Source organism: Rhinolophus hipposideros (genome assembly GCF_964194185.1).
Source record: "Rhinolophus hipposideros genome assembly, chromosome: 7".
Lineage (NCBI taxonomy): Eukaryota > Metazoa > Chordata > Mammalia > Chiroptera > Rhinolophidae > Rhinolophus > Rhinolophus hipposideros.
Window position 1 is genome coordinate 48,041,686 of NC_138053.1, and position 25,950 is coordinate 48,067,635.

A 25,950-nucleotide genomic window follows, 5' to 3' on the forward strand; every position below is an offset into this window, starting at 1 on the left:
CGCCAACTAAACCTCATTTAGTCAAAGTAAAGGGAGAAGTTTTTAGCAATAATCTGATTAGCTTACATTAGCCTTCTTCTTTTGCATGTTGTCTATTTTTTCCACTAAATCCCTCAGCACATTAATCATAGTTTTTAAAAATTCCTGGTCTGATAATTCTGACATTCTTGACATGTCAGACTTTGGTTCTGATGCTTATTCAGTCTCTTTAAACTGTGATTTTTGCCTTAGGTATGCCTTGTAACTTTTTGTTGAAAGGTGGACGTGATGTGCTGGGTAAAAGGACCTGCTGTAAATTAGTCTGTAGTCATACCGTGGAAAGCTGTGGGCAGAGGGGAGCGCTCTGTAGTCCTAGGGTTAGGTCTCAGTCTTTGCTGAGCCTGTGCGCCTGGGCTGTGAACATCACGTCAGCAGTGCTTCTCAGTTTTTCTTTCCCCGTAGGTGAGACAGGATGCCTACAGGAGGCTGGAATTGTGTATTCCTTTGCCCCAGGTGGAAGGCTAGAGCCAGCTGGAATTGGATATGTTACTTACCCCAGGTAGGTTAGGCTCTCATGAAACCCCAGTTTAGGTTCTAGCAAAATCGTTTCTCCTGAGGACAGGTGTTTTAAGAATGGAATGCACTAGTGTATTTCAAAATGGTTCCTTTTTCCTTCTTGCTAGAAGCATGAAGGGATTTTTCTGATACTCAATTGGGAGAACTAGCGCAGGTTCCTGGAGGTAAGACTCATGATACTTTGGGGAGCCTCCAATATCTCTGTTCCACTGGAGTTTTTATATTTCAGGCTTGTCCACACTGAGCTTCTAGCAATTTAGGAGTTACAGTTTGGTTTTCCTACCTAGTCACTGATTTCTGGGTAGGTTATTTGGCAGTTTCTGCTCAGGTTAGTTGTATTTCTTTCTATCTGCCTGTCTGTCTCTCTAGTTTTCGGAGCAAGTGGTTTTCTCTGTGACTTCACCGCTCTTACAATCTAAGAAGAGTTGTTGGTTTTTCAGTTTACTCAGCTTTTTACTTGATAGGATGGAGTTAAGACTTCTAAGCTCCTTACTTTCCAGACTGGAAACCAGACGTTTGATAGGCAACCTCTTATGCTTTGAGGGCACATTAATTTTATAAACAAATTTCCTGCCACAGTTAGAGAAAGTGGAGAGTATTGGAATATTGAGGGGGGTGGAAGAGTAGGCTTGAAAGGAAGAGTATTTTACTGAGACTGAGGTAAACTTGAGAGAAAGATGGATGGTCATAGTTTTTACCCTACACATTAATTTCCGAGAGACCTTAATTAAATCCATTTTAAAATCTTTCTGGGTCTTAATTTTCCTCATTGAGTTTTTATGAAGATTTATCAGATGGACTTTCCTCCTTTTCTTTTCTTCCTTTCCCTTTCTCATTCCCATTCCCCTTCCTTCCTTCTTTCTGTTAACACCTACCAGATGTCAGAGACGTACTAGGGGTACAGAGATGATTAGTAATTCTTCCCAGTCTCAAATTCTAAAATACTCTGTGATAATTATGTATTTGCATAATTTCTATAACAATAACGGTGGTACAAAGAGAGGGAAGGACAATTGAGAGAAAATGGTGGTCAGGAAAGGTTTCACAATAAGAAACATTGGATTAGACTCTTCAGGGAGGAGGAATCATTTTCTTGGTTTAACAGGAGGGGAGAATTCCCCGTAGTGGAACTGTGCAAAGGCAGGTAGCTGTAAAACAATACTACCCATTCAGGGAACTGTTCAGTTTGGTTTGCAGGTGGTATACTCCGTGGGGTAAGATAGATGAACTTGTACAAAGAGGCCATTGCAAAATCTGGGCAGGTCACGTTGGCCGTGTTTAGGTATCTGGCCCCCACCAATGACCAGGGAAGCAACTTTAAGAGATTGATACTTTGTAATGATCTTTTGACTTCACTTTTGAAAGGAGCGAGGATAGGAAAAATGAAGACCAGTTTATATACTATTACAGTAATCTGGGAAAGTAACAGTGAGGACACTGCCAAAGAAGATAGAGATGAACCATTGATTACAGGATCTAGAATAATGAGTGACTGATTGCGTCTCAGGCAAGAGTGAGGAACTGAGGCTGACTGTCAGGTTTTAGGTGTGGACAGCCCACTGGGTATGTGTCATCAACTAAGAGGAAGAACAGAGAGGAGTGTAGTTTTTAAATTGCATGATGGGTATTCAGGTGGATATCCTCAGCAAACAGTTGAATAAATCCGCCTGGATCTTTTAGCAAATTCTGAGTTGGAGATAGAGGTTTGGTTGTGTAAACATTGACTGGTTTCTATGGACTGGCATACCGTGTTTCCCCGAAAATAAGACTTAGGCGGACAATCAGCTCTAATGCATCTTTTGGAGCAAAAATTAATATGAGACCCAGTATTATATTGTATTATATAAGACCCGATCTTATGTTAAGTAAAATAAGACCGGGTCTTATCTCCAACTCAGAATTTGCTAAAAGCTCTAGGTGGAAATCATGTAGAACCAAAAGAGGACTATGAAGTAATCATAGGGAATACCAACATTTTAAAGGAAGAAAAGCTTGTAGGAGATGCAAAGCAATGATTTAAGATACGGAGGAGAATTAGTAGAGAGCGATTTGACATTTTAAGTCTGGGGGAGATACTACCAGAATTTAATATGCTAAAGAAGTAAACCAAGTATTGCACAGTGGCCACTTTTGACACTGCAGCAAGAGCAGGTTGTGAAGAGTTGTGTGGAAATCATATTATGGGAAGACTGGAGAGTAAGCCTGATTTATCAGCGCGTGAGCTAGTTAGGAATTGATTAGGTTGTACGTAACTGAAAACCTTAAACAGTAATAAGATTAAAATTTATTTCCTCTTAAATAAAAGAAGCCTGAGAATCCAGGACTGAAGTGGCAATTCCATGAAGTTGTCAGGGATCTATATCCCTTCTGCCTTTTTAGTCGCCTGTTTTAGTCAGCCCGAGCTGCTCTAACAAAGTACCATAGATTCAGTGGTTTATAAAGAACAGAAATTTATTTCTCAGTTTTAGAGGCTGGAAGTCTGCCAGCATGGTCTGGTTCTGGTAAAGACCCACTTCCAGGACCCACTTTCCCTTGTATCCTCACATGGTAGAAAGAAAACCAACTAGCTTCCTGGCTTTTTCTTGTCAGAGCACTAATCCCATTTATGAAGACTTCACCCTCATAACCTACTAACCTCCCAAAGGCTCCTCTTCCAAATACCATCACTTTGGAATTAAGGGTTCAACATATGAATTGGGTTTGGGGGTACAAACATTCTGTCCATTGCATCTGGCATTCCTAAAGTGATTCCATTTTCATGATCCAAGATGGAGGCTGCAACTCTAGCCATCACACCCACTATTTAGACTGATAGCAGATAAAAAGAACGGATGGACTTGTATACAAGTCTTCCAACTTCAATCTATATCTCTTTGGCCAAAGTTAAGGCAAGTGAACACACCCAGCTTCAAGGGAAATAGAAGAATATTATCTTTTAGCAGGGGAACAACATGTGTAGCTTAAAATTTGGTTTCTTACTACTCAGATGAGAGACCTTGGAGGCAACTAACAGTCTCTGCTATAGAGGAGGCTAAAATTGTTTGTGTGGGGGGATGGTGTGGGCAAGGAGAATTGAAACTTACTAAAGCTCTGTAAATTTGGCTAATCTGCTGTTTGGCGCTTCCATGGTATTTCTCCTAGACATTACTGCGGATAATCAAAACGGAACTTTTAAAAGAAGAATAGATTGTGTACCTGACAGTGTTTTGATCTACAGACGATTCTGCTTTCAAACACATTTAATTTTGCAGACATTTAGGGAAATCATTTAAGGAAGGCAGATCTCTGCTAAAATATGTTACTTAAATTCTCTAAATTATATTTTGATATGCCAAGAAAACACTGAAATGGCATAGTAATCTAATTTAGTACCATGAACCTATTATAATACATTTCCTATTTAGCTGGCTTTGTAATTGTCAATATTAGTGTAATTTACCCCCTTCAACTGTTTTTGAATAAAAAGTATGGTTTGTAATTATAGGGTAGATTAGGTTAAAAGGATTAAACTAATATAGGATATAACAGTTCTCTGTTCTTTAAAAAGCTAACCTCTGGGGGAAGTTGGAAAGAGTAAATGTGTTTAGAAATTGCATGTTTTTTTTTAGGTACATATTTATAGTAATACACACAGTACCTTTTGCATTTATTGGTTGGAACTCTGCTTGCCTGATTTTATCCATCGAACCAACTTACATGGAGTCAGTTGAATAATCTTTGACTGTCAGAGCCAGATTTTTCCCACAGGTATAGTTAGCATGCTTTTATCTCACATTTTTGGTTTGGAAATTTTGGAACGTTGGTCTACACTAATCTATAGGAACTACATGCATATTCTGGAGAAACAGTTTATTTGAATGGAGGAGCAAGGTGGTAGGAGTGGTGGTCGTTGTGCTAGCAGTTGCCTGAAGTTCAACTTTGACAGATTAGCTTGACATTTTTCTGTCCTTCACTTGGTGACATTTCCTGGGTGATGTAATTTCTTCCAGGAAGATACTGAATTATGATGTTTTGCAGTATTTTTCTAGATACAGTGGATTAAGCTTTCAGAGTCATACATCCTAAACGCAGCTCTTCTACCAAAGAGCTCTAATAATCTGGAAGTCACCCAGTTGCTCTGGGCCATGTCTTAATAATAAAAGGATTATTTAATCTTATACTCAGGAAGTATTTTAAAGGTCACCTGGTCCAAACTTCTATTCAATGAATAAAGCACCCGCAGTATCCCCAGCTTCAACTTGTACTTTTACTTTTTGGGCACTCCCATTTTCCAACCCGAAATGGTTCATTTCCGAACATTTTTGGATAGCTGCAATGGTTACCAAAAAAGGTCTTTGTCACTTTAACTGATTGGTTTTAGTTCTACCCTCTTTCGCCATGTGATGTGAGACAACCTCTGCAATAGCCAACAGCCTGTTAAGTATTTGAGCATTCTCTTTGCAGACTGCGCATCACGGACCGTTCAACCATTGCTTATGTCCTGCCTGTTCTTCCCTTCCATCTTTCAAGGACTGTTACCTCTCCTTTTCAAGTGCTATACTGTATGAATTCATTTAAAGATAAAATGACGCAGTCAAATACAGTATGAATTCATATTGAACTTGCTGTCAGCCAACACTTGTCTTTTCACATGGGGTGTTATTAAGTAATATTTGTCTATCCTGTCCAAGGTTTTGGCATCAAGCTCAGGATTTTACATTTATTTTTATTAAGTTAATTTTATCAGATTTATTGCAATGTTTCAAAGTGCCTATTCTTTTGGGATACTAATTCAGGAATCTAGATAAATATGTTATCTCCTTAACTTTATTTTCGGATTTGACGATTATGCTGTGATTGCTTATCTAAAATTAAGGAATCGGTTTGATTATTTCCGTTTGGACTTAAAGAAGTCTAAGGTCTTTTAGCTCACTCTCTTTTCATTGATTTAGGCATCATGTGTGCTAAATACTTCTTGGTAAAATTGATTGGAAATTGGTTATCTGAAGATTAAATTAGTAGAAGTTCGTTTTGTGTTTAATCCTTTTTTGCTCCCCGCTTCTGTTTTCTCTTTTACCAATTGATTATTTTGGCTTCTTACGTAGTGATATATAAAAAAATTACTTTAGATACAAACATTACTGAAGAATCTGGATAACTTTAAATTTGAAAAATATCGATTCCACTTTACTATATTTTTTTTAAATTGTGGGGTTTTCCTTATGTTTTTAGGTACAAAATAAATTTCCATATTTCAAAGCTTTTCACAGTAACCTAACCTAAATTATAATAGGAAATGCTGTAGGGAGTGCCATCTGGATGAACACTTTTTCAATTGCAAATGTACATTATCAGGCTTATTTTAATATAAGCTGAAAAAAATTAAAAGAGAACTATATGAAGAAATGTTTAATAAAACAAAATTTCTAGGAGCTGCTACTAAATAATTATATATTTTCATGTGAAAACATTTTATAAGCTATAAAATACTATCACATAAGTTTCTATTGCTATTGTATTCCATAATAATAGAATAAAAGCTTTCTATTGCATGTTGATATATACAATATTTTATGAAACCATTTTAATCCTTTCAGGTACACAGAGAATTTTATTTTGGCCACCAGTGTCCATAAAATATACAGTCATACCCGTTTTATTGTTTCGCTTTATTGCGCTTTGCATATATTGCGGTTTTGACAAATTGAAGGTTTGTGGCAACCCTACATCGAGCAAGTCCATTGGCACCATTTTTCCAACAGCGTTTGTTCACTTCATGTCTTTGTGTCACATTTTGGTAATTCTTACAATATTTCAAACTTTTTCATTATTATTATATTTGTTATAGTGATCTGTGATCAGTGATCTTTGATGTTATATTGTAGTTGTTTTGGGGCACCACGTACAACACCAAAATATGACAGACAACTTAATCCATAAATGTTGTATATGTCCTTATTGCTCCACTGACTAGCCATTCCCCTGTCTCTCTTCCTTTCCTCGGGCCTCCCTCTTCCCTGTGACACAACAATATTGAAATTAGGCCATTAGTAACCCTACAATAGCCTTTGAGTGTTCAAATGTAAGGAAGACTAGCACATCTCTCACTTTAAATCAAAAGCTAGAAAGGTTAAGTTTAATGAGGAAGGCATGTTAAAAGCTGAGACAGGACCAAAGTGAGGCCTCTTGTACCAAACAGTTACCCAAGTTGTGAATGCAAAGGAAGAGTTCTTGAAGTAAATTAAACATCTACTCCAACGAACACATGAAAGATAAAAAGTGAAACATCTTTATTGCTGATGTGGAGAAAGTTTAAGTAGTCTGGATAGAAGATCAAACCAGCCACAACATTCCCTTATGACAAAGCCAAATCCAGAGCAAGGCCCTCACTCTCTTTAATTCTGAGAAAGCTGAGGAAGCTGCAGAAGAAAAGTGTGAAGCTAGCAGAGGTTGCTTCATGAAGTTTAAGAAGAGAAGCCATCTCCATGGCATAAAAGTGCAAGGTGAAGCAGCAAGGGCAGTTGTAGAAGCTGCAGCAAGTTCTCCAGAAGATCTAGCTAAGATAATGAAGGGGGCTGCGCTAAACAACACACTTTCAGTGTAGATGAAACAGCCTTCTATTGGAAGCAGAAGCTATCTCAGAGTCTCATAGCTAGAGAAAAGTCAGTGCCTGGCTTCAAAGCTTCAAAAGACAGGCTGACTCTCTTGTTAGAAGGTAATGCAGTTGTTGACTTTAAGTTCAAGCCAAATGCTCCTTTCCATTCCAAAAATCCTGGGGCCCTTAAGAATGATACTAAATCTGCTCTGCCGATGCTCTATAAATGGAAAAACAAAGGCTGGATGACAGCACATCTGTTTACAGCAGGTTTGCTGAATATTTTAAGCCTCCTGTTGACACCTACTACTCAGAAAAAAGATTCCTTTCAAAATGTTACTGCTCGTTGACAGTACACCTGGTCACCCAAGAGCTCTGATGAAAATGTACAAGGTTAGTGTTGTTTTCATGCCTGCTAACACAACACCCATTCTGTAGCCCAGGTATTAAGGAGTAATTTTGACTTTAATATCTCATTGTTTAAGACATACATTGTTTAAGGCTACAGCTGCCATAGATACTGATTCATGTGATGCTGGGCAAAGTAAATTGAAAACCTGTACAGGATTCACCGTTCTAGGTGCCATTAAGGACATTTGTGATTCATGGGAAGTGGTCAACATAAGAACTAGAATTAGAAGAGGAGCCTGACAATGTGACTGAATTGCTGTAATCTCATGATAAAACTTTAATGGATGAGGAGTTGCTTCTTATGGATGAGCAGAGAAAGTGGTTTCTTGACATGGAACCTACATCTGGTGAAGATACTTTGAAGATTGTTGAAATGACCACAAAGGATGTAGAATATTACATAAACTTATTTGATAAAGCAATGGCAGGGTTTGAGAGGATTGACTCCAAGTTTGAAAGAGGTTCTACTGTGGGTAAAACACTGTCAAACAGCGTTGCATGCTACAGAGAAATCATTCATGAAAGGAAGAGTCAACCAATGTGGCAGACTTCATTGTTGTCTTATTTTAGCCACCCCAGCCTTCAGCAATCACCACCCTGGTCAGTCAGCAGCCATTAATATCAAGACAAGACCCTGAACCAGCAAAAAGATTATGGCTCACTGAAGGATCAGATGATGGTTAGTATTTTTTAGCAATAAAGTATTTTTAAATTAAGATATGTACTTTTTTCAGATATAATGCTATTGTACACTTAATAGACTATAGTATAGTGTAAACCTAATTTTTAGATGCCCTGGGAAACCAAAACATTCATGTGACTTGCTTTATTGTGGTGGTCTGGAATCAAACCCACAATACCTTGAGGTATGCCTATAGATAATTCTTTCATGCTATTATCCTTTCCTTAAACCCTCTCCCCCTTTCTTCCTGCTTATCCTATTTCCCTTAATACCTAATTTAAATGCCATTGCCTCTGTCAGTTAAAGCGCTTTTGTCAAGAGTCTCTTATAATGGTCTCTTCCTATTTTGAATTTTTGATGTTTTTGTTGTCTGCACACCATCATATGCGACTTTTTGTTACTGATCTTATTTTTAATTGCATGTTTTGTCCTATTAACAAGTCTGAAAAATCACTTGAGGGCAAGATTTGTGACTTTGTCTTGTTTTTGTGTAAAGGCCGGCCTAGAATAATAATAGTATGAGCTTATTAACTAGAGCATAAGTCTTTATTTGTAAAATCTCTCGGGATGTTAAAAAATAGTTTCTGTTTCTAAAATTAGATATTTATAATTATTTTTATGCCACTAATTTGTTAAACTCTTTCTTAGTGTCAAGATACATTTTCTGATCATATTGCCATAAATTTTGCATTAGTGGGTCCTAAATTAATGATGTTTCATTGGTTCTCAGTACTTTACACAAAGGAGATGTTTAAGAGTTGTCTAATAAAGAGATGAATGATGGCTTAAAAGAACAAATGCTGTAAATGTATAAATATTTCAAACTAACTCTAGGAAATAGATTAAGGCCTGGGGAAAAAACCCTGTGATTCTGATTATTGTATATGGAGCTTAAAAAAAAATCTCCAAATAATGATTTGAAAAAATAATGACCATACATTTCTACCCTCTGAAAATCAGAGGGAAAGAATTATCCCATGATTTTCCCAAGTTGGGGTTTTCCCTCCAACACTGCCTTCTTTCGTCAGTGGTATTAAGAGTTCTGGGTCAATTTGTGTATAGGTGTGTTCTGCATTTCTTTCCTGTTCTGCTTGTGCCCTAAGGTGTACAGATCAAAAACATTGCTGGAATTTGTTATGGGGAAAAATTCTTCCAGAATTGCTCTAGGGAAAGTCGGAAATGGATTATAAGCACTAGCCTCACTTAATGGTGCATATTAATGTAGATACTTTAAATATGACAATAATGAGGTGGGCTCAACTAACGACATCGCCAAAAGTATTATAGCTAGATGAGCAAGGAATTGGGCTGTGTGGTTAAGGAAGTGGAATAAGGGAAACGTTAAAAAGAAGTTGCAAGAAGTAGTAGGGAATGTAACATGAGTGGAAAAGGAAAGCAAATGTAAAGCAGAATACATTTAAATGCCAAAATGGCAAGTGCAAAGGTAAGAAAAGAAAATTAAGAGGAAGAATTAACAAAAATAAGAGTGGTAAAGCCAGGAAGAAGTTCTGAAGAAATTATTTTCCATGCTTAATAATCAGAGGAAAAACATTAGACTACTTTTAAGTATTTTCCACTCATCTTCTTTTTTTAGGCATTATTTAGAAAGAAGATGTTTTCTTGGTTATAGTATATTAAAATAATTTATTATTAGAATAGGTATTACTGTTCATCTGTACTTGAGGAAAATGTTACATGTAGATAATTTATGATAAGCTTGGGGAAGAAGCTATGAACTCGTGACTAAGTTTTGAAATAATTTTCTCCTGATTATAGAAAATTACATAATACAGAACAATATAGAGAAGGAAGTAAGAAGCTCCATTATCCATTATAATCACCTTTAAATACATTTTATATATATATATATATATATATATATATGTATTTTTTTTTTTTTAAGAGCAATTTTAGGTTCATAGCAAAATCGAGCAGAAGGTGTAGAGAGTTCCCATACCTTCTGTCCCAACACGTACATAGGCTCCTCCGTCATCCACGTCCCATTCCTGCGTGGTACATTTATTACAATTGATAAACCTCCATTGACACGTTCTTATCACCCAAAGTCTGTTGTTTACATTGGGGTTCACTCTTCTGTTGTGCATTCTGTGGTTTTGGATAAATGTATAATGACATATATTCATCATTGTGGTGTCATACAAAGCAGTTTTACTGCCCTAAAAATCCCCTCTGCTCCATCTGTTCATCCCTCCCAACCCACTCCCCCTCCCCCACTCCTGGCAACCACTGATCCTTTACTGTCTCCATAGTTTTGCCTTTTCCCAAATGTCATGTAGTTAGAATCAACAGTTTTTTCAGATTGGCTTCTTTCTCTTAGTAATATGCATTTAAGGATCCTTCATGTCTTTTTTTATGGGTTGATAGCTCTTCTTTTTAATGCTGAATAATATTTAATAATATTTATTATTTAATAATAAATTATTAAATAATATTTAATAATTATTTAATGCTGAATAATATTCCATTGTCTGGATGTACCGAAGTTTATCCATTTACCTTCTGAAGGACTTGTTTGCTTCTAAGTTTGGCAATGATGGATAAACATCCATGTGCAGGCTTTTGTGTGAACAGAAATTTTCAGTTCATTTGGGTAAATAACAAGGAACATGATTTTTGGGTAGTATGGTAAGAGTATGTTTAGCTTTGTAAGACACTACCATATTCTTCCAAAGAGGCTGTACCAATTTTGCATTTCTACCAATAATGAATGTTCCTGTTGCTCCACATCCTCACCAGCATTTGGTGTTGTCAGTGTTCGTTGTAATTATTTTTTAACATTTTATTCTGTATACTTCTATTTTATGTACACACATGTGCAGTTGGTGTACTATAATTTAATAAGTTCCATAGACTTTAACATACAGATTATTTCCACTTTTTATTCTGCTGTCAGAAAACCTGTCATGAAAATCCTAATATAAATCTTTATTTTTTTTTCTTTAAAATAAATTCCAGAGATAGGGTTGTACTATCAAATATAACATACATATTTTTAAAGTTAAAAAGTTCTTATTTAAGATCACTTTTTATTTAGCTAAAATTACTCCGTTGGGAAATAATTTGCAAAGATAATTTTATTTTCTGCCTTTAAATTTTCTGTACAAATGTTGGGAACCTTGAGTAAAAATAATGTAAAGGTTAACTAGACTTTCATTAAAGACACTAATTTCAAATGGACATACCAAAATTCTCCTATTAAAAATTTAATATCATTTGACTGAGTTTATTAAACCCTTATGCTTTATTTGCTTATTTTCTGGTGGAAGTGCTCTTATGCAATTAAGTTGAGGAAAGGACATTTAAGTAATGAACCCATTAAAAGTAACTGAAATTGAATAATGAGATATGTGATATTAATTGTTCTGAACTGGAACATAAATTTAACATGATTAATTCTAAAAGTAAAAATGAAGCTTTACTGTTACACTTAGTTTTCTTCCTTTTTTTCAAAGGAAAATTTACTTCAGTTGAAGATAATTAAGCTGGATAAAATCTTACAACCTAATGATTTTTAAGCTACTTACAAATATTTAGTTTGAGTCACTGTGCTTTTGCTACTCATATTTGAATGCATGAAGAAATATTCTGTTGTAAAACTGATAGGAAAATTTATTTGAAAAAATATTTTTTATTTTTTTAACTTCTATGTAACTTCTATAGAGTAGTGGGGAATTGATCATTGTGTTTCTTGATTTGCATTTATTTAACTCTTAGGAAATGTTTATCAGTTTATCAGGTAATTATCAGGTAATTATACATTAGTTAAATCTTGATACCCACTGTGTCTTCCTAGCACAAAAGCAGCACTCATTTTCTGAATCTGGAAAATAACTCATTACCATTTATAGTATTATTCTCTTAGGTGGGGAAGTTATGTGTTATTGGATCTAAATATAAGTACAAGTATCCTTTGATTGAAAAAGTAACTGTTCTAGGATATTTTGGCATTAGTTGCATTTTTTAAGTGAACTCTTTTTCCCTCCATTGATCTTATTTCAAAATTTAGAGATATAACATGCTAGAAAACTGAACACTCAAGAATGTCACAGAATAAAAATGTGTAATATGAAAATGTGGTCAAGACATGGAAACAACCGAAATGCCCATCAGTAGACAACTAGATTAAGAAACTGTGGTTTATTTATACAATGGAGTATTACGCAGCCATAAAGAAGAATGAAATCTTACCATTTGCAATGATATGATGGACCTAGAGAACATAAGGGAAATAAGTCAGACAGAGAAAGACAAATACCATATGATCTCACTTATATGTGGAATCTAAAGAAAAGAATAAGTGAGTGAACTAATCAGAAACAGTCTCAGAGCTATAGAGGAAAAACTGAGGGTTGCTAGATGGGAGCGGGAGTGGGGCTGAAGGAGAAGGTGAAGGGATTAGAAAGCACAATCGGGGGCTGGCCCGGTGGCTCAGGTGGTTAGAGCTCCGTGCTCCTAACTCCGAAGGCTGCCGGTTCGATTCCCACATGGGCCAGCGGGCTCTCAACCACAAGGTTGCCAGTTCAACGACTCGAGTCCCACAAGGGATGGTGGGCTGCGACCCCTGCAACTAAGATTGAACACAGCACCTTGAGCTGAGCTGCCGCTGAGCTCCCAGATGGCTCAGTTGGTTGGAGTGCGTCCTCTCAACCACAAGGTTGCCAGTTCGATTCCTTGACTCCGGCAAGGGATGGTGGCTGTTTCCCCTGCAACTAGAAAAACGGCAACTGGACCTGGAGCTGAGCTGCGCCCTCCACAACTAAGACTGAAAGGACAACAACTTGAAGCTGAACAGTACCCTCCACAACTAAGATTGAAAGGACAACAACTTGACTTGGAAAAAAGCCCTGGAAGTACACACTGTTCCCCAATAAAGTCCTGTTCCCCTTCCCCAATAAAATCTTTAAAAAAGAAAAAAAAAAAAAAAGAAAGCACAATCGGTAACCATAAGATTTCCATGGGGATATGAAAGTCAGTTTGGGGAACATAAGCAATAAGATTGTAAAGATTTTGTAGAATATCCGATGGACACTTGTCCCATTAGGGAGACCACTTCAGAGATGGTGTAGATGCCTGATCACTGCAGTGTACACCTGAGGCTGAAGCTGAAGAATAATGGATGTCAACTGTAATATATGTATAGTCACAGGAAGTGGAGTACAGCATAAGGAATAGAGACAGTGGAAATGTAACGGCTGTGTGCGATGTCAGAGGGTAGGGGGTTATCACTATGTGAGGGGTATAAATGATAAATGGCTAACTAAAATAAATGAAAAAAAATGCGGTAACAGAATATTTGTCATTAGCTTGGTTTTGCTTAGTATTTCATATTGCTCTACCTGTAGAGGTAACGATTCATACAACTTTAGCAATTTGGCCAAGTCATTTACCATTCTGAAGGTGATTTTAATATCATTGACTTGGTACCCCATATCACTTTGTCTTTGGTACTTACCTTATTTAAAGTTGTTTTCTAGCCAGAATAATCTGGGTACACTTGCATATTGTTGAAAGCTTGGTTTGGGTTGTTAAAATTACCCACCATTAGTAGGATAAGTCTACTTTTACTCTAGGGCTAGTTTAGTCCTACTTCTGAAGTGTGATGGGGTCTCTACTGAATGATCTTGGTGTTCATTGAGGTCTTTCCCAGCCCTCTGTGAGTGAGTTCTTTGCCTAGCCAGTGGAGTTTCACACTATACATGTGCTCAGAGACCTCTATACAGATTGTTGGAACTTTTTTCTGTGCAGCTTCCACCTATCTGATACTCTGCCCATAAATTCCAGCTGCCTTAACCTCCCCCAAATTTAGTTTTTTAAATCTTCACAACTCAAGAGACCATTGTCTTACATTTAGGTTTCTTGCCCTGTCTGTGTTCCAGAATGTGCCTTGAGCCAGAGAGCGAGGCTGATGATAGGATGCAATATAGTTTGTTCTCCCTTTCTCAGGTGTTATAGGCCTGCATTCCTAATGTCCAATGTCTAAAACAGTTGTTTCATGTATTATATCCAGTTTTCTAGTTGTTTATAGCCAGATGGCAAGTTCAGTCCCACTTACTCCTCCACTTCTGCCAGTGGAAGTCTGGTATTTGGTGTTAATTTTGATGTTAAAACATTGAAATAGAGGATGGGAAGACCTCCAAGGTTAGTCAACAAGGATTGAGAAGCTACTAGTGTTCTGGGTGAATATAAAGGAAAATCTGCTCTCTCTAAGGGTAATATAAGCAGACAGAAGTAAAGACTATGACTTAAACTGTGTATATCAAGGTTCCATAGGCAAATGGAAGCCTGAGTATAAAGTATAGTCTTCAAGGTGGATTTAAGTGGAGAGTAAGTACTATTATCAGGTGTTCCGACTACTGTATTTCCAGTGTATATACAGCTTAGCTAGAAGATTGGACAGAAAATTTTACTAAATTCTATGAAGACCATATTTCTACCAACTGTTGATTAGGTTTTTATTCTCATTTTCATATCTTAGCACTTTTTATTATATCCCCAAAATTGATAGTAGTCATTTTAATTGTGAACTTGCCTGTCTGTGTAAGGTAAATATTTCAACCTCTAAGCACACCAAATTATCTAATTCCAAATCCATACTCATAGCATTATTTGTCTATCATATAGGACATAAATGAATCATTAGCAAAGTAGTATTTTTTTTATGACCCGCTATCATCTAATTGTTAAAAATGTTTCATTCCTATTACTGTCTATCTTATCTGATGTAATTATCCCTGCCCTAGAACATTTAATGTCTAGTTTAGCATCTTCAATATCTGTACTTATGTCAGGTATCGTTTTCTCTAAAACTGATATTGACAATATACAAAAAAAATGTTTTAAGTGTGTTTAGAACAGAACCTGGGAATTAGTATTATTGTGTGGTTGTAAAGACACATTTTTGACACTGTATCTCGTTTTTAGCTTCACTGTTCATGATGAAGAACTTTAAGAAGACAATGTCAGAAACCAATTGCTAATTTTTCACACCTCCTTAGCACCAGGTTATAAGCTCTGTTGAAAATTTGATCAGGCTGATCTAGTTTCACTGCTAATAACTATTTACAGTCCCATGAGCATCCGCTCAGTGGCTGCCAAAAGCTCCTTGCTACTTGTTAGCTAGATCCAGCTATTAGTTGGATCTATAACTGTTAGTTGATCCAGCTAACTATTGGCGTTTTATCACCAAGGAGTCACATTTGGACACTAAGGCATGTTATTGGTCAACACTGGATTTATACAATGGCTCAGGAATAAGAAAGGGTTTCTTTCTTAGATCCAACATGACTCTTGAAGACCTTTAGGAGAGCTTAATCTGTTAGTAAGTTCTCTATATTTGAGGCTTCGCTGGTCATTGACATTGGGATTTAAGGACAAGGGGGAGTGGATTTTGGATGCAGGATTTTGGATGCTTATTACTCACTAGTGCTAAATGGAAACAGCTAGACAGGACATTCTTTCTACAAGACCCCTCTTCTAGCCCTCTGCCATCTTTTTATTGTTTATGTCCTAATCTTGATTTAAACAGCAGAAAAGGAGGTTAGTAACTTTTAAAGATTTTTGTTTGTTTGTTTAAAATAACTGAAACAAAAATCTGCCACCCTTAACTAAATGGACTAATTTGTTTTAAAAAAAACATCACTCTTTATATATAGGGATTGGGAATCAGTCTGAAGGGAGGGTGTTGGTAATGTCCATGTTAAACATGGACATTTATTTTTTTATTGAGAGACCAAACCTTAAGGATACCGAGAGGACACTAATGCTAAAATAGGTTATCTAAGGGGCTATCTTACACTTGTCCTTTGAATGCCTTGGTTAGAAGAAACCAAAGAATTCTCTATGTGCCTTATGCCTGATTTAAGAGAATCATTCATGCATTAAAAATTTTGTATTAGGTACTTACTATTTTAGGTGCTAGAGATACAGATAAACAAGAGCCATAAAGTGCAATATAGTAATTTAATTTCAGGAGAAATGAGGAATAGCTGTTTTTTGAAGTGTCATTCTATCCTGCCACTTTTGCACATACAATGAATTAACAAAAAATAATTTTAAAATTACAAATGGGGACCGAATAATCAGAAGGCTTTATGTTTATTTGGATATTTTTTTCTTTTTTCCTTGATAAATATAAGAAGATGGCAAAATGCTAACAAAATCAGTTTTCATCACTAAAGTTTAGAATGGATGGATGTTTTCTCTTGTTGAGTGGCTACTTTCTCTTGCTTTTGAATTTCAACACTACATCTTTTTTTGTAATAGTAAAATGATAGCTTGCCTCATTGCTACAGAGAACAGGTTGCCAGAGACGGATGGTGAGGCTTGGGGGTGCAGGGTGAAGGGTGGGTAAATGGGTGAAGAGAGTCAAAAATTTAAAAACTTCCAGTTATAAATAAGTCATGGGGATGTAATGTTCATCATGGTGACAATAGTTGATAACATTGTATTGCATATTTGAAAGCTGCTAAGAGAGTAAATCTTAAAAGTTCTCATCACAAGAATAAAGATATTCTGTAACAATATATGATAATGGATGTTAACTAGACTATTGTTGTGATTATTTCACAATCTATATGAATATTGAATCATTATGTTGTATACTTGAAACTAACATAATATTGTATGTCAGTTATACCTCAATTAAAAAAGATACCTTGCAAAAGACAGGTTCTTTTAATAGGTAATAGATCTCAGTATGAAAAGTAGATACAGGATGTTATGGTCAGGCTGATAGGCATGGCCATTTATTGGTAGTTGGACTTTTTATTGTATAGGTGCGCACCCAAAGATATTTATGCATAGTTTATAACTGTCTCCCCAACAGGAACATTGTGAGGCATAATTACATCTTATCCAAAAGTGACACACACTATAGTACATATTCCTAAAAAGTTTTATAAATAGTAGATCATATGTTATTATAACTAGCATGTATAATGTAAAGGAAACTCAATGAATCTTGTTCACAAAATTAAAATATCCTTTTTACATTACGAATAGTCATATCTACTTTGACTGTTCTATAAATTCAGATTTAAAAAATTAGGTCATTTTTATTAGCTGATGCTTGTGAAATAAGAATTTGTTTTATCAAGATGTATTATGCACACATACATATATACTGACATAGTTACATATATATCAAGTGTACTGAATTGTAGAGCCACGTCTCTCTCATATTTACCATTCCTTTCTATCCATCTTCTCAATCCCAGGAACCACTAGAAGTACAACAATAACAGAAGTATTTGCTCTAGCTTCTGATACAGACACTGTACGTGTCTGTATGTTACAAAAGAGGAATTAGTTGTGAATGATAGGCAGTATTTACCTTTTAGTTTTGTGTATCATGGAAAACTTGCATGCAAATTAACAACAGTTTTAGAAACCTATTTTTATATCTTGTCCATAGTTCCTTATTTTTTACCATTTCCTTCAGAGGAAGGAATTTAATCTCAAATTAGATAGCTGGATTACAGGAAGAATTGAATGAAATAAGGTCTTTACCCTTTTCCCAGGATGTAAAGTCCCTTTATTTACAAGGGTAGTTGAGAATTTATGGTTATTAGACTCTTAAGTGACACTATCTACTGTAGATGCCTTATTAGTTAAATATTTAATCTGTCCTAGTACTGTGAGATGACACCTATTCATTCACAAGCTTGTAATAGATTTTGTTCATGTGAATGGTAAAAACTTAAGTTTTTTGTTATAGCTTGTAAGGTAAATTCTAAGTAACTGTAGTTGATGGCATGATTAATTACATTTTCTCAGATTTTAAAGTTCACAAATGAGGCAGAAAGAAGTCATGCAAGTGCTTATTCAATGAGTATAGGATATCTAAATTCTGAATTATGTTTTAAACATGAAATTAATATAAAATATTTTACTGTAAAACATCTAGTTTTATTTTTAATTAATTTTAATTGTTCTTCATATTCTTTGGTTAAAAATCTTGTGCATTAAGCTTTTCTACATTTAAGATAATTTATTTAGGCTAGATTCCTAATAATGGAATTATTGAGTCCAAATGTGGTCACCCTTTCTTTTGAAAGTTCTTGGTGTATACTTACTGCCAAATTGGTTTTTAAAAGACACCAATTGGTTGCCATCAGCAGTGTTTGCTTATCCGTTTTCTCACAAATTATGTATTTAAGTGAGAATTAAAATCCTGTTGTTACAAAGACATATGTATTTCTTTGATTCCTTGTGATGTTTAACATTTTCCATGTTTTAAAATTAGTTGTGATGTTTGTTATTGTCTCTGCCTATTTATCTATAAAAGATTAGTATTTTTCTTTTCATATTAGTTATTTCAATCTGTAAGCATTAAATGTGTCTAAATGTTTCCCTCTCACCACCTCCCTGCTGCCAAAAAAAAAGAAAAAAAGAAAAAGTACCCTGACCAAAATCAAGTCAGACAACAAACTAGAAAAAAATGTTTGCAGAAAATATGTCAGAGGTTTAATATTTTTATCTGGCTAAATATCTTAGATTTTTGTGTAATATCCATGGCAAAGTGTAATCTTCTGGGGACACCAAAGGTACCAGTAGGATTCTAATTAGAGGACAGTGCTCTAACAGCCGCTGCCCTTAGGCTTCTCAAGGAGGCACTGGATGCTTGCTACTCTACCTAAGCCATACTGGTTTTACTGCTTTATTTTGTTTTTTCTACCCCATCCCGTGCTATTATAGTTGGATGTCATCTGTTCCTGATAGTTATTAATGTTTCTACCAGTTAAATAGCTACAATGTACTTTATCAAAAGTAGTTACATTTCTTAAAGGATCCTAAAAAGGAAAAAAGAAAATGTTAATTTAAAAGGATACACAGGTTAAATATTTGTATATTCAGTATTTACCTTGAAGTTTTCACTGGTCAGTAGAAATTGGACCCAAATAAAATGTGGTCTCTTGTGTTTGGTGATCTCATGTCACTGCGTAAGGGAATATGCTATGATTCCCTGCATGGATGGACAAGTGTCATTCCCAGTTCCCAATTCCCCTGGAAATCATTTGTGTTCAAATCGTATCTTTTATTGCGGGGCTTCTGGAGAGTCTTATTTCTGGCCCTAATCCCTATATTGTATGGGAAATATACAGTGTCTGTATCAGAAGCTAGAACAAATACTTCTGATGATGCTGTGGCTTCTAGTGGTTCCTGGGATCGAGAAGGTAGATAGAAAGGGATGATAGACAGGAGAGAGATTGTGGCACTAGAATTCAGTGCATGACTTGGTAATATATTACTGGATGGGAGAGAATTAGCTGAAATTGTAACAGTAGTTGTTATAATAGTAGTCACTATTTATTGTGCTCTCTAATACTTTCAGCAGTACTCAAGGAAGGTAGTATTCTTCCCATTTTACATATGAGGAAACAGAGACTCAGAAATCATGTTTCATTCAGGATGAGCACAGGTACCAGAAACAAGTTTAACTTTGGATGTAGTCAATTTCAGAGAGAAATATTTTGTTAGAAACTTCAAACAGTAATTGGGAGAAGCAAGTTTGGAGCTTGGTGGAAAGGATAGGACTTAACGAGATAGGTTTGGAGAATCCTGTGCACACAGATGATTGTTGAAATATTGGGGGTTTGCTGATGATGTACTTGTATTATGGAGTCATCTTGGCAGCAGAGTTCATTGCTCACCCATGCCGTGCTCCTTGCCACTCATTCTAGACCATAGGTCCTGACTGCCTGGGAAGCATTAATTCTGTTCAAGGGAGGTTACAGAGCATGCATATATGAGGTGGCGTTATAGACAGATTTCCTCAGCCGCATCCCACCTCATCGCCCAGTTGGTAATGCCACGCGGCTGTAGATTCTAAGGGCATGAGGACGAGCCCACCCGTTGGAAGGTCCTTCAGAATCTCCCGTAGTTTGAAACCCCTTCTTCCCAATGATTCTGTGCCCCTGCCAATACATTTTTTTTTTTTTTACAATCATTGCCCTACACCCAGAGAGAAGGAGTAGGGATTGTTGCTTTTAATTCTACTGGTAAAGAGAGATCCTTCTTATTACCTAATTAATTAGTGAAAACACAGAAGAAACATATGAGTCCCTTTCATAGTAATAAAGAAGAGATCACAAGGAGTGACTTGCTTAACTTTACGGTATGATGTTTATTGCAAGGCTGCAGCAGCAGTTGTGCTCCGGCCTGCACTATTCTGCAGTCTGTTCTCTCCCCGGCAGACCGGCCACAGCAGGCCCGCCTCTGCTACACGCCTTCCTCAGCCTCTCATTTCCAACTTCTGCGAGCTTGGTAGGATATCCTTATTGTTCAGCCTCTATGTTAGGCCTGCAATTTTTGTTGAGCCTGCACCACTGGTTTGGCTCTAGGCCCAGGATTTTTTACAAGCTACAAGGACTTACCTGAGGCTCGGTTTCCTCTGAGGTGGGCAGTAGGGCAGCACTGCCACTGGCAGGCAATTTTGAGGCTTCACAGTCTGTCTAGGAAAAGCACACAAACATTCTGCTCTTTCAAGATGAAATTTGCCATAATATTCAGTGAATCCTCTGATAAGGTGGGGAGTGGTTAGTGGAAGGACAGGGTGTGTGGGGTGTGTGTTTGAAGAATGTGTGATAAGAATCACCAGTTGGATTTGTTTGTGTGTTTGTTTGTTTGTTTGTTTGTTTGAAACTACAGGAATAGTCCAGTTCCTGTATCCCATTTGATGTACTTTGGGGATGAGCCACATTTGCACGGGGAGATACTGCTACCAAAAGGAGTATGTCATATTCCTCATGTGTTTTAGGGTAGAAAAAGAGTTGAGAAACACACATCTAGGAAATGCCATTCAACTTGAGGTTAGGGGATGTTTGTAAATTACTTACAGATACTCACGGTCAACATGCTTTCATCTATGAGTAACTTCAACAAATGTCTGCTTTCTTATGCTGCTTAGTATAATTCTCAGAATAATTCTCATTTTAAGTGTTTGGCAGTTTTGGAATGGGGAAAGAACCAAGTGGACACAGCAACTAGATTTGTACAGGCTTTCCCTTTTCATCACAAATGCATAATATATTTCCATGCAAATGAAGAAAATATTCATTTTTGCAAATGCCATCGATCTTTAACAATCAGAAATTCACTTGGCAAGGGAAGTGGTGTAGCTACACAGAATTGTGGTTATTGTTACATTGTTTTATTTACTGTAAACCTGGCTCAATATTGGTAAATAATAGTGTAGCAGAAACTGAACTGTTGCGAGCTATCTGGGCATTGGTCCAAGATACCATTAAAAATACTGCCTCTGACTAATTTGGGTTTATGAATAATATTTAGTTAACAGCTCAACTGAAATTGAACCACATGGTGTAGCTTAAAATTTCTGGATCCACAAGATAATGAGAGTACTATAAGTATATACTGCATATTTAATATTGTATATTTGACTGATAAATTTATATGTGATTTTGTGTTAACCTTTAAACTGTAAGTACCCAAATGCTTAATATGATCTGATAGCTTTAAAGTTTATTTAATACTATAGTTTGCTGTTAATTTGAATGCCTTATAAAGCAAAACACTATTGGTTTAACAATCAAACCTAAAAAATAATGAAAGGTTACTGAACAGATATATTAAAAGGGACATTCAGCACCTGTTTTGGCATATGGATGTGCAAATAGCTAGAGTTGACCTTAACATTCACCAAAAAGCCTGAAGAACATAAAGTTATTGGAAAAGGTCTAATAACTTAATTCACTTATTTTACTAATAAGAGGTGGTAATTATACTTTAAAATAGGTTACAAGGGTTATTAATGTTTGGTTAGAAATTATGAATTGTATTAGGTATAACAAAGGAAATGAGCTTAAAGTCTGTATTTGGATATTTCTTGCCAAGAAAAGATATATTTGCCTTTTTCTTTGCTATTTTAATTAAAGTTCTTTTTGGAGATATATATATATATATCATATATGTATCATGTATATATCATACATATATGCACATACATGTATTATATATTTCCTTTGAAAGGATATGGGAAGAGTTGATTTTCTGTCACTGTTAAGTGTGTAAATTATTTTTGTAATGTAAAAGTATATGCGTTATTTAAATAATTAATATTAAATATTCCTCTTCTCAATAAATATTTTATTCATTTTCCAGGTTAGCACTCTACGTATATGAATATCTGCTCCATGTAGGAGCTCAGAAATCAGCCCAAACATTTTTATCAGAGGTATGTTTTATATATTTTCTGCATTTTATTTTGATATATAAGTGAATGAAAAATACAGTGTAACAATTATTTGAAATAAATTAATTTTTATGTAATGTACACTAAATGCTCAGTCATCAGTATGCATAATATAGTATTTTTAGATTATTTGTAAGCATTTTCAGTATCCCCAAATGCCATTTCCGTGCTGTTAACCTTCTATTCAACTTCCCAGCCATTTTCCCAACCCTTAGAAATGGAAGCTAATATTAGTCTTGGCAACAATAATCAAGAAAGCAAATTTGCTTTAAAAAAAAAAAGAAAGGACAAAGACCACTGTGTCTCAAAATGTCATTATTCACAATTTTAGAAAATGTGGTTTTGTTTTGTTTTAATTTTGTATGGATAATAGTGGCTTGATGACTAGATTTCAATTAGAAAACATTTTGATAATCTTATTTGAAGTTCTTGTTTCTCTTTTTATTTTTATCTTTCGCCTATTTTTAAACTTTGAATTTGAGCTTACTTACAGCGGTATTTTTTCTTTTCTACTTTATATAATGATGAAATTGAGGAGAATTTTATTTTGTTCTTTTATATGCAAGGCACATAATGTGCTAAGGTGCTTTACATATTCCTCTGATTCTTATAAGGACTTTGAAAGATAGATGGTATTATTCCTGTTGTACTGATGAGAACAGAGCTCAGAGTTTATATAACTGGCTCATGGTCACACAGCTTAGTTATGGAACTAGAATTTAAACCTAGGTCTATGTTAATTTCAAAGCCCCTGGTTTTCCTTTTATATCTTTATTGTCCCGTATGGTGGCCACTAGCCATATATGGCTTTTTTAGTACTTGAAATATTACTAATCCAATTGAGAAGTGCTATAAATGTGAAGGACACACTGGATTTTGAATACTTAGTATGAACGAAAGTATATAAAATATCAATAATTTAAAATTTTTAATCATAACTTAAAGTCGTAATATTTGGGGTATATTGGGCAAAATAAAGTGTTACTAAAATTAATTTTACCTTTTTTCTTTTTTATCATGGTTACTAGAAAAGTTACAATTACATATACAGCTCTCATTTGTGGCTCCTGTTTATATTTCTATGGGACGGAACTGCCCCCAAATCATGTTGTCTTCAGGGAGCTCACTAGTTTGGCCCCCACCCGATCAGGGACACAACAGGCAACCCGTGGACCAGAATACCCTGCCTGAGGTACAGCCTTCTGGAGAGTCACTTGCTCCCCAAGCAAACACACATAGCCCCCGATCTTGTTATTTAATTAGTTGGTGTATGTGAAACACCACTAGGGTCTATTTGCAACTAATTTGAGAGGTTTGCTCACAACACATAAGAAGTCAGTTGTTTTACCACAGAAATAATATGTTCAGAGTAATAAAACTTTGATTTCAAAGTTAATTCAAATCAGAACAGAAGTTTAGTGTATCTATATCTCATTAAAACATTAATTAGAAGACTTTGGTCAGTGACCGTTCTAAGTCACACTGACTGTGATATGACAGAAGAAGTGATTGAAATCATAAGGATGCTCTTAATATTTGTATTATTAATCACTGCCAACTTATAGTATATTTAAAAGAAACTAAAGCCAGCTATGGAGATTTAAAATTTCTATTTTAGTACAGTTGAAAACTTGATGAAATGATGAAAGGATTTACTGATGTCTTTCCTTAGATTAAGGACCATTTTGAATTGGCTCAATTTGTTGAATCCTCACGGGTTCCCAAGACTGTACTTTGTTACTAACATTATAAGATATCAGATACAGTGATTATTAAACTTCATCACAAAAGAAAAATGTTGCTAGCTTATGTAAGGAAGTTCAGCTATTTGGACTCAAGTGGATTTAACAGATAAACTAGGTACTGTACTGATATGCTCTGAGCTCAATGGAAAATGGATACACAGAATTTCTAGGGTTATTTGGTAGAAATGAGATTAATTTCAGAAAAGATTTAAACATTTTTGACAAGTCCTTGCCATGATTTTATTTTCTGTGTCTGCATTTGGAATCCCAAAGTGAGTATTTCTCTGAATTACCAGTCTGGTTCAGTTTCACAAGAGGAATCAGTTAAGCTGAAAACAAACTACTGTCCTCAAAAAGAAACAGTATTTCTGGACTTCGGAGATGAGTGTATGTGATTCCCAGAACTATTCTTCACTTTCTAACTTGTCAAAACTCTGAGTGGCTCTGTGAAAATACATTCTCATTATCTAAATAACCAATGCAGGGTTGGCTACATATAGGAATTGGCTTGGTGTCCTTAAATACAATTAAGAATTAGAGTATTGCAGAGATCTAGATTTTTTCCTCTTCTTAATTTTTTTTACATTGTTTGTACAATATTTATATTATTTATATACAATATTTATATTATCATATACAATGTTACTAGCCCTTATTTGCTGTAAATTGGTTAATAAGTTAGCCGGAAATATAGGCCTAAAAACATCTAACAGATTGTGTCTTCAGATTTTATATAGGGATGCTAAATTATTGAACACCATAGATTCCAAAATTCTGATCTCTCTGTTTATCTTTCACCTGTATGAAGAGAGAAAATAATAATTTTCTAACCAGTTTCTTGAACTTTAATTTCGAGGCAATATAGTGGAAAAGAGCATAGGCTTTGGGGTCAGACTTCTGGGTTTGAATTATGTCCTACATCTTATTTATTTATTCAGTTTTCTTAATTATAGAAAGAAGATGATCCTAATAGCAGTTTAAAGTTGTGCCGAGGTTTAAGTGAATTAGTACACACAAAGTGCTTAGAAGGGCCTGGCATGGAGTAAGTGTTCAAAGAATTATTTTAAATTCTTGGCCAATCTTTTCTATCTTGTATAGTCTTTCTTTAGAGTCTTTCTATATATATATATGTATATATATCTTATGTGTATGTGTAGGCTCCAAGTGTCTGTCACTTGGATGGTCCACATTCCTCCTACCTTCTGGGTGGCTTTTTCTATCAAAATGGCTCCAGCTCTAGTCCCTAATAAAATAGATTGTCTTAAGTCTCCTCTGATATTTCTGGGCCTTCCTAGAAGGAGGGGGCTGGGGGGGGGGTCTCTGCTATAATTTCTTGCTCCTACTAAGTATTACAGCCCTACTACTTCTCCGTCTTATGGCTGATACCTTTTCTTTGCCTGAAGTTTTCGGTTTCTGGTATGGCCTCAAAGCTCGACTCACTAATTGCTCTTGTTTATAAAAGATTCTTACTGAAGGTTGGGAGAAAACTGAAGAATGTTAAGTGTCTTGCAGTATAGACAACAACATTAACTCAAATATTAGACATAACTATTTTTAAGTTCTTTGATCTTCTTGCCACGGGGAATTTCTCACTAGCTGTTTGCCTGGGGCTCTTTGCCTCCCATCTTGTTAGCTCCTGCAACCTCTCCCATGTTCTCCTTTCCTGAAACCTCCCAGACACCCGCCTCCCAAAACAAAGAAAAAACCCCTACTTCTCCCAGAGAGACAATCAGCAACTTCCTAATTTTTG

The 25,950-nt window shown here is 35.6% G+C and overlaps 1 protein-coding gene across 8 annotated transcripts in view; it reads left to right on the forward strand.

The window, feature by feature from the left end:
* Positions 1–25,950, forward strand: part of SSBP2 (single stranded DNA binding protein 2) — a 275,284-nt gene that overhangs the window by 48,510 nt on the left and 200,824 nt on the right. For all 8 annotated transcript variants that reach the window (XR_013993682.1, XM_081054234.1, XM_081054231.1 and 5 more), the window contains exon 2: positions 22,365–22,437. Coding sequence is in view for 7 of the 8 variants with exons in the window: in XM_081054234.1 (XP_080910360.1) it covers positions 22,365–22,437 (73 nt within the window). In the remaining variant the exon portion in view is untranslated. The remainder of the gene's footprint in view (positions 1–22,364; positions 22,438–25,950) is intronic.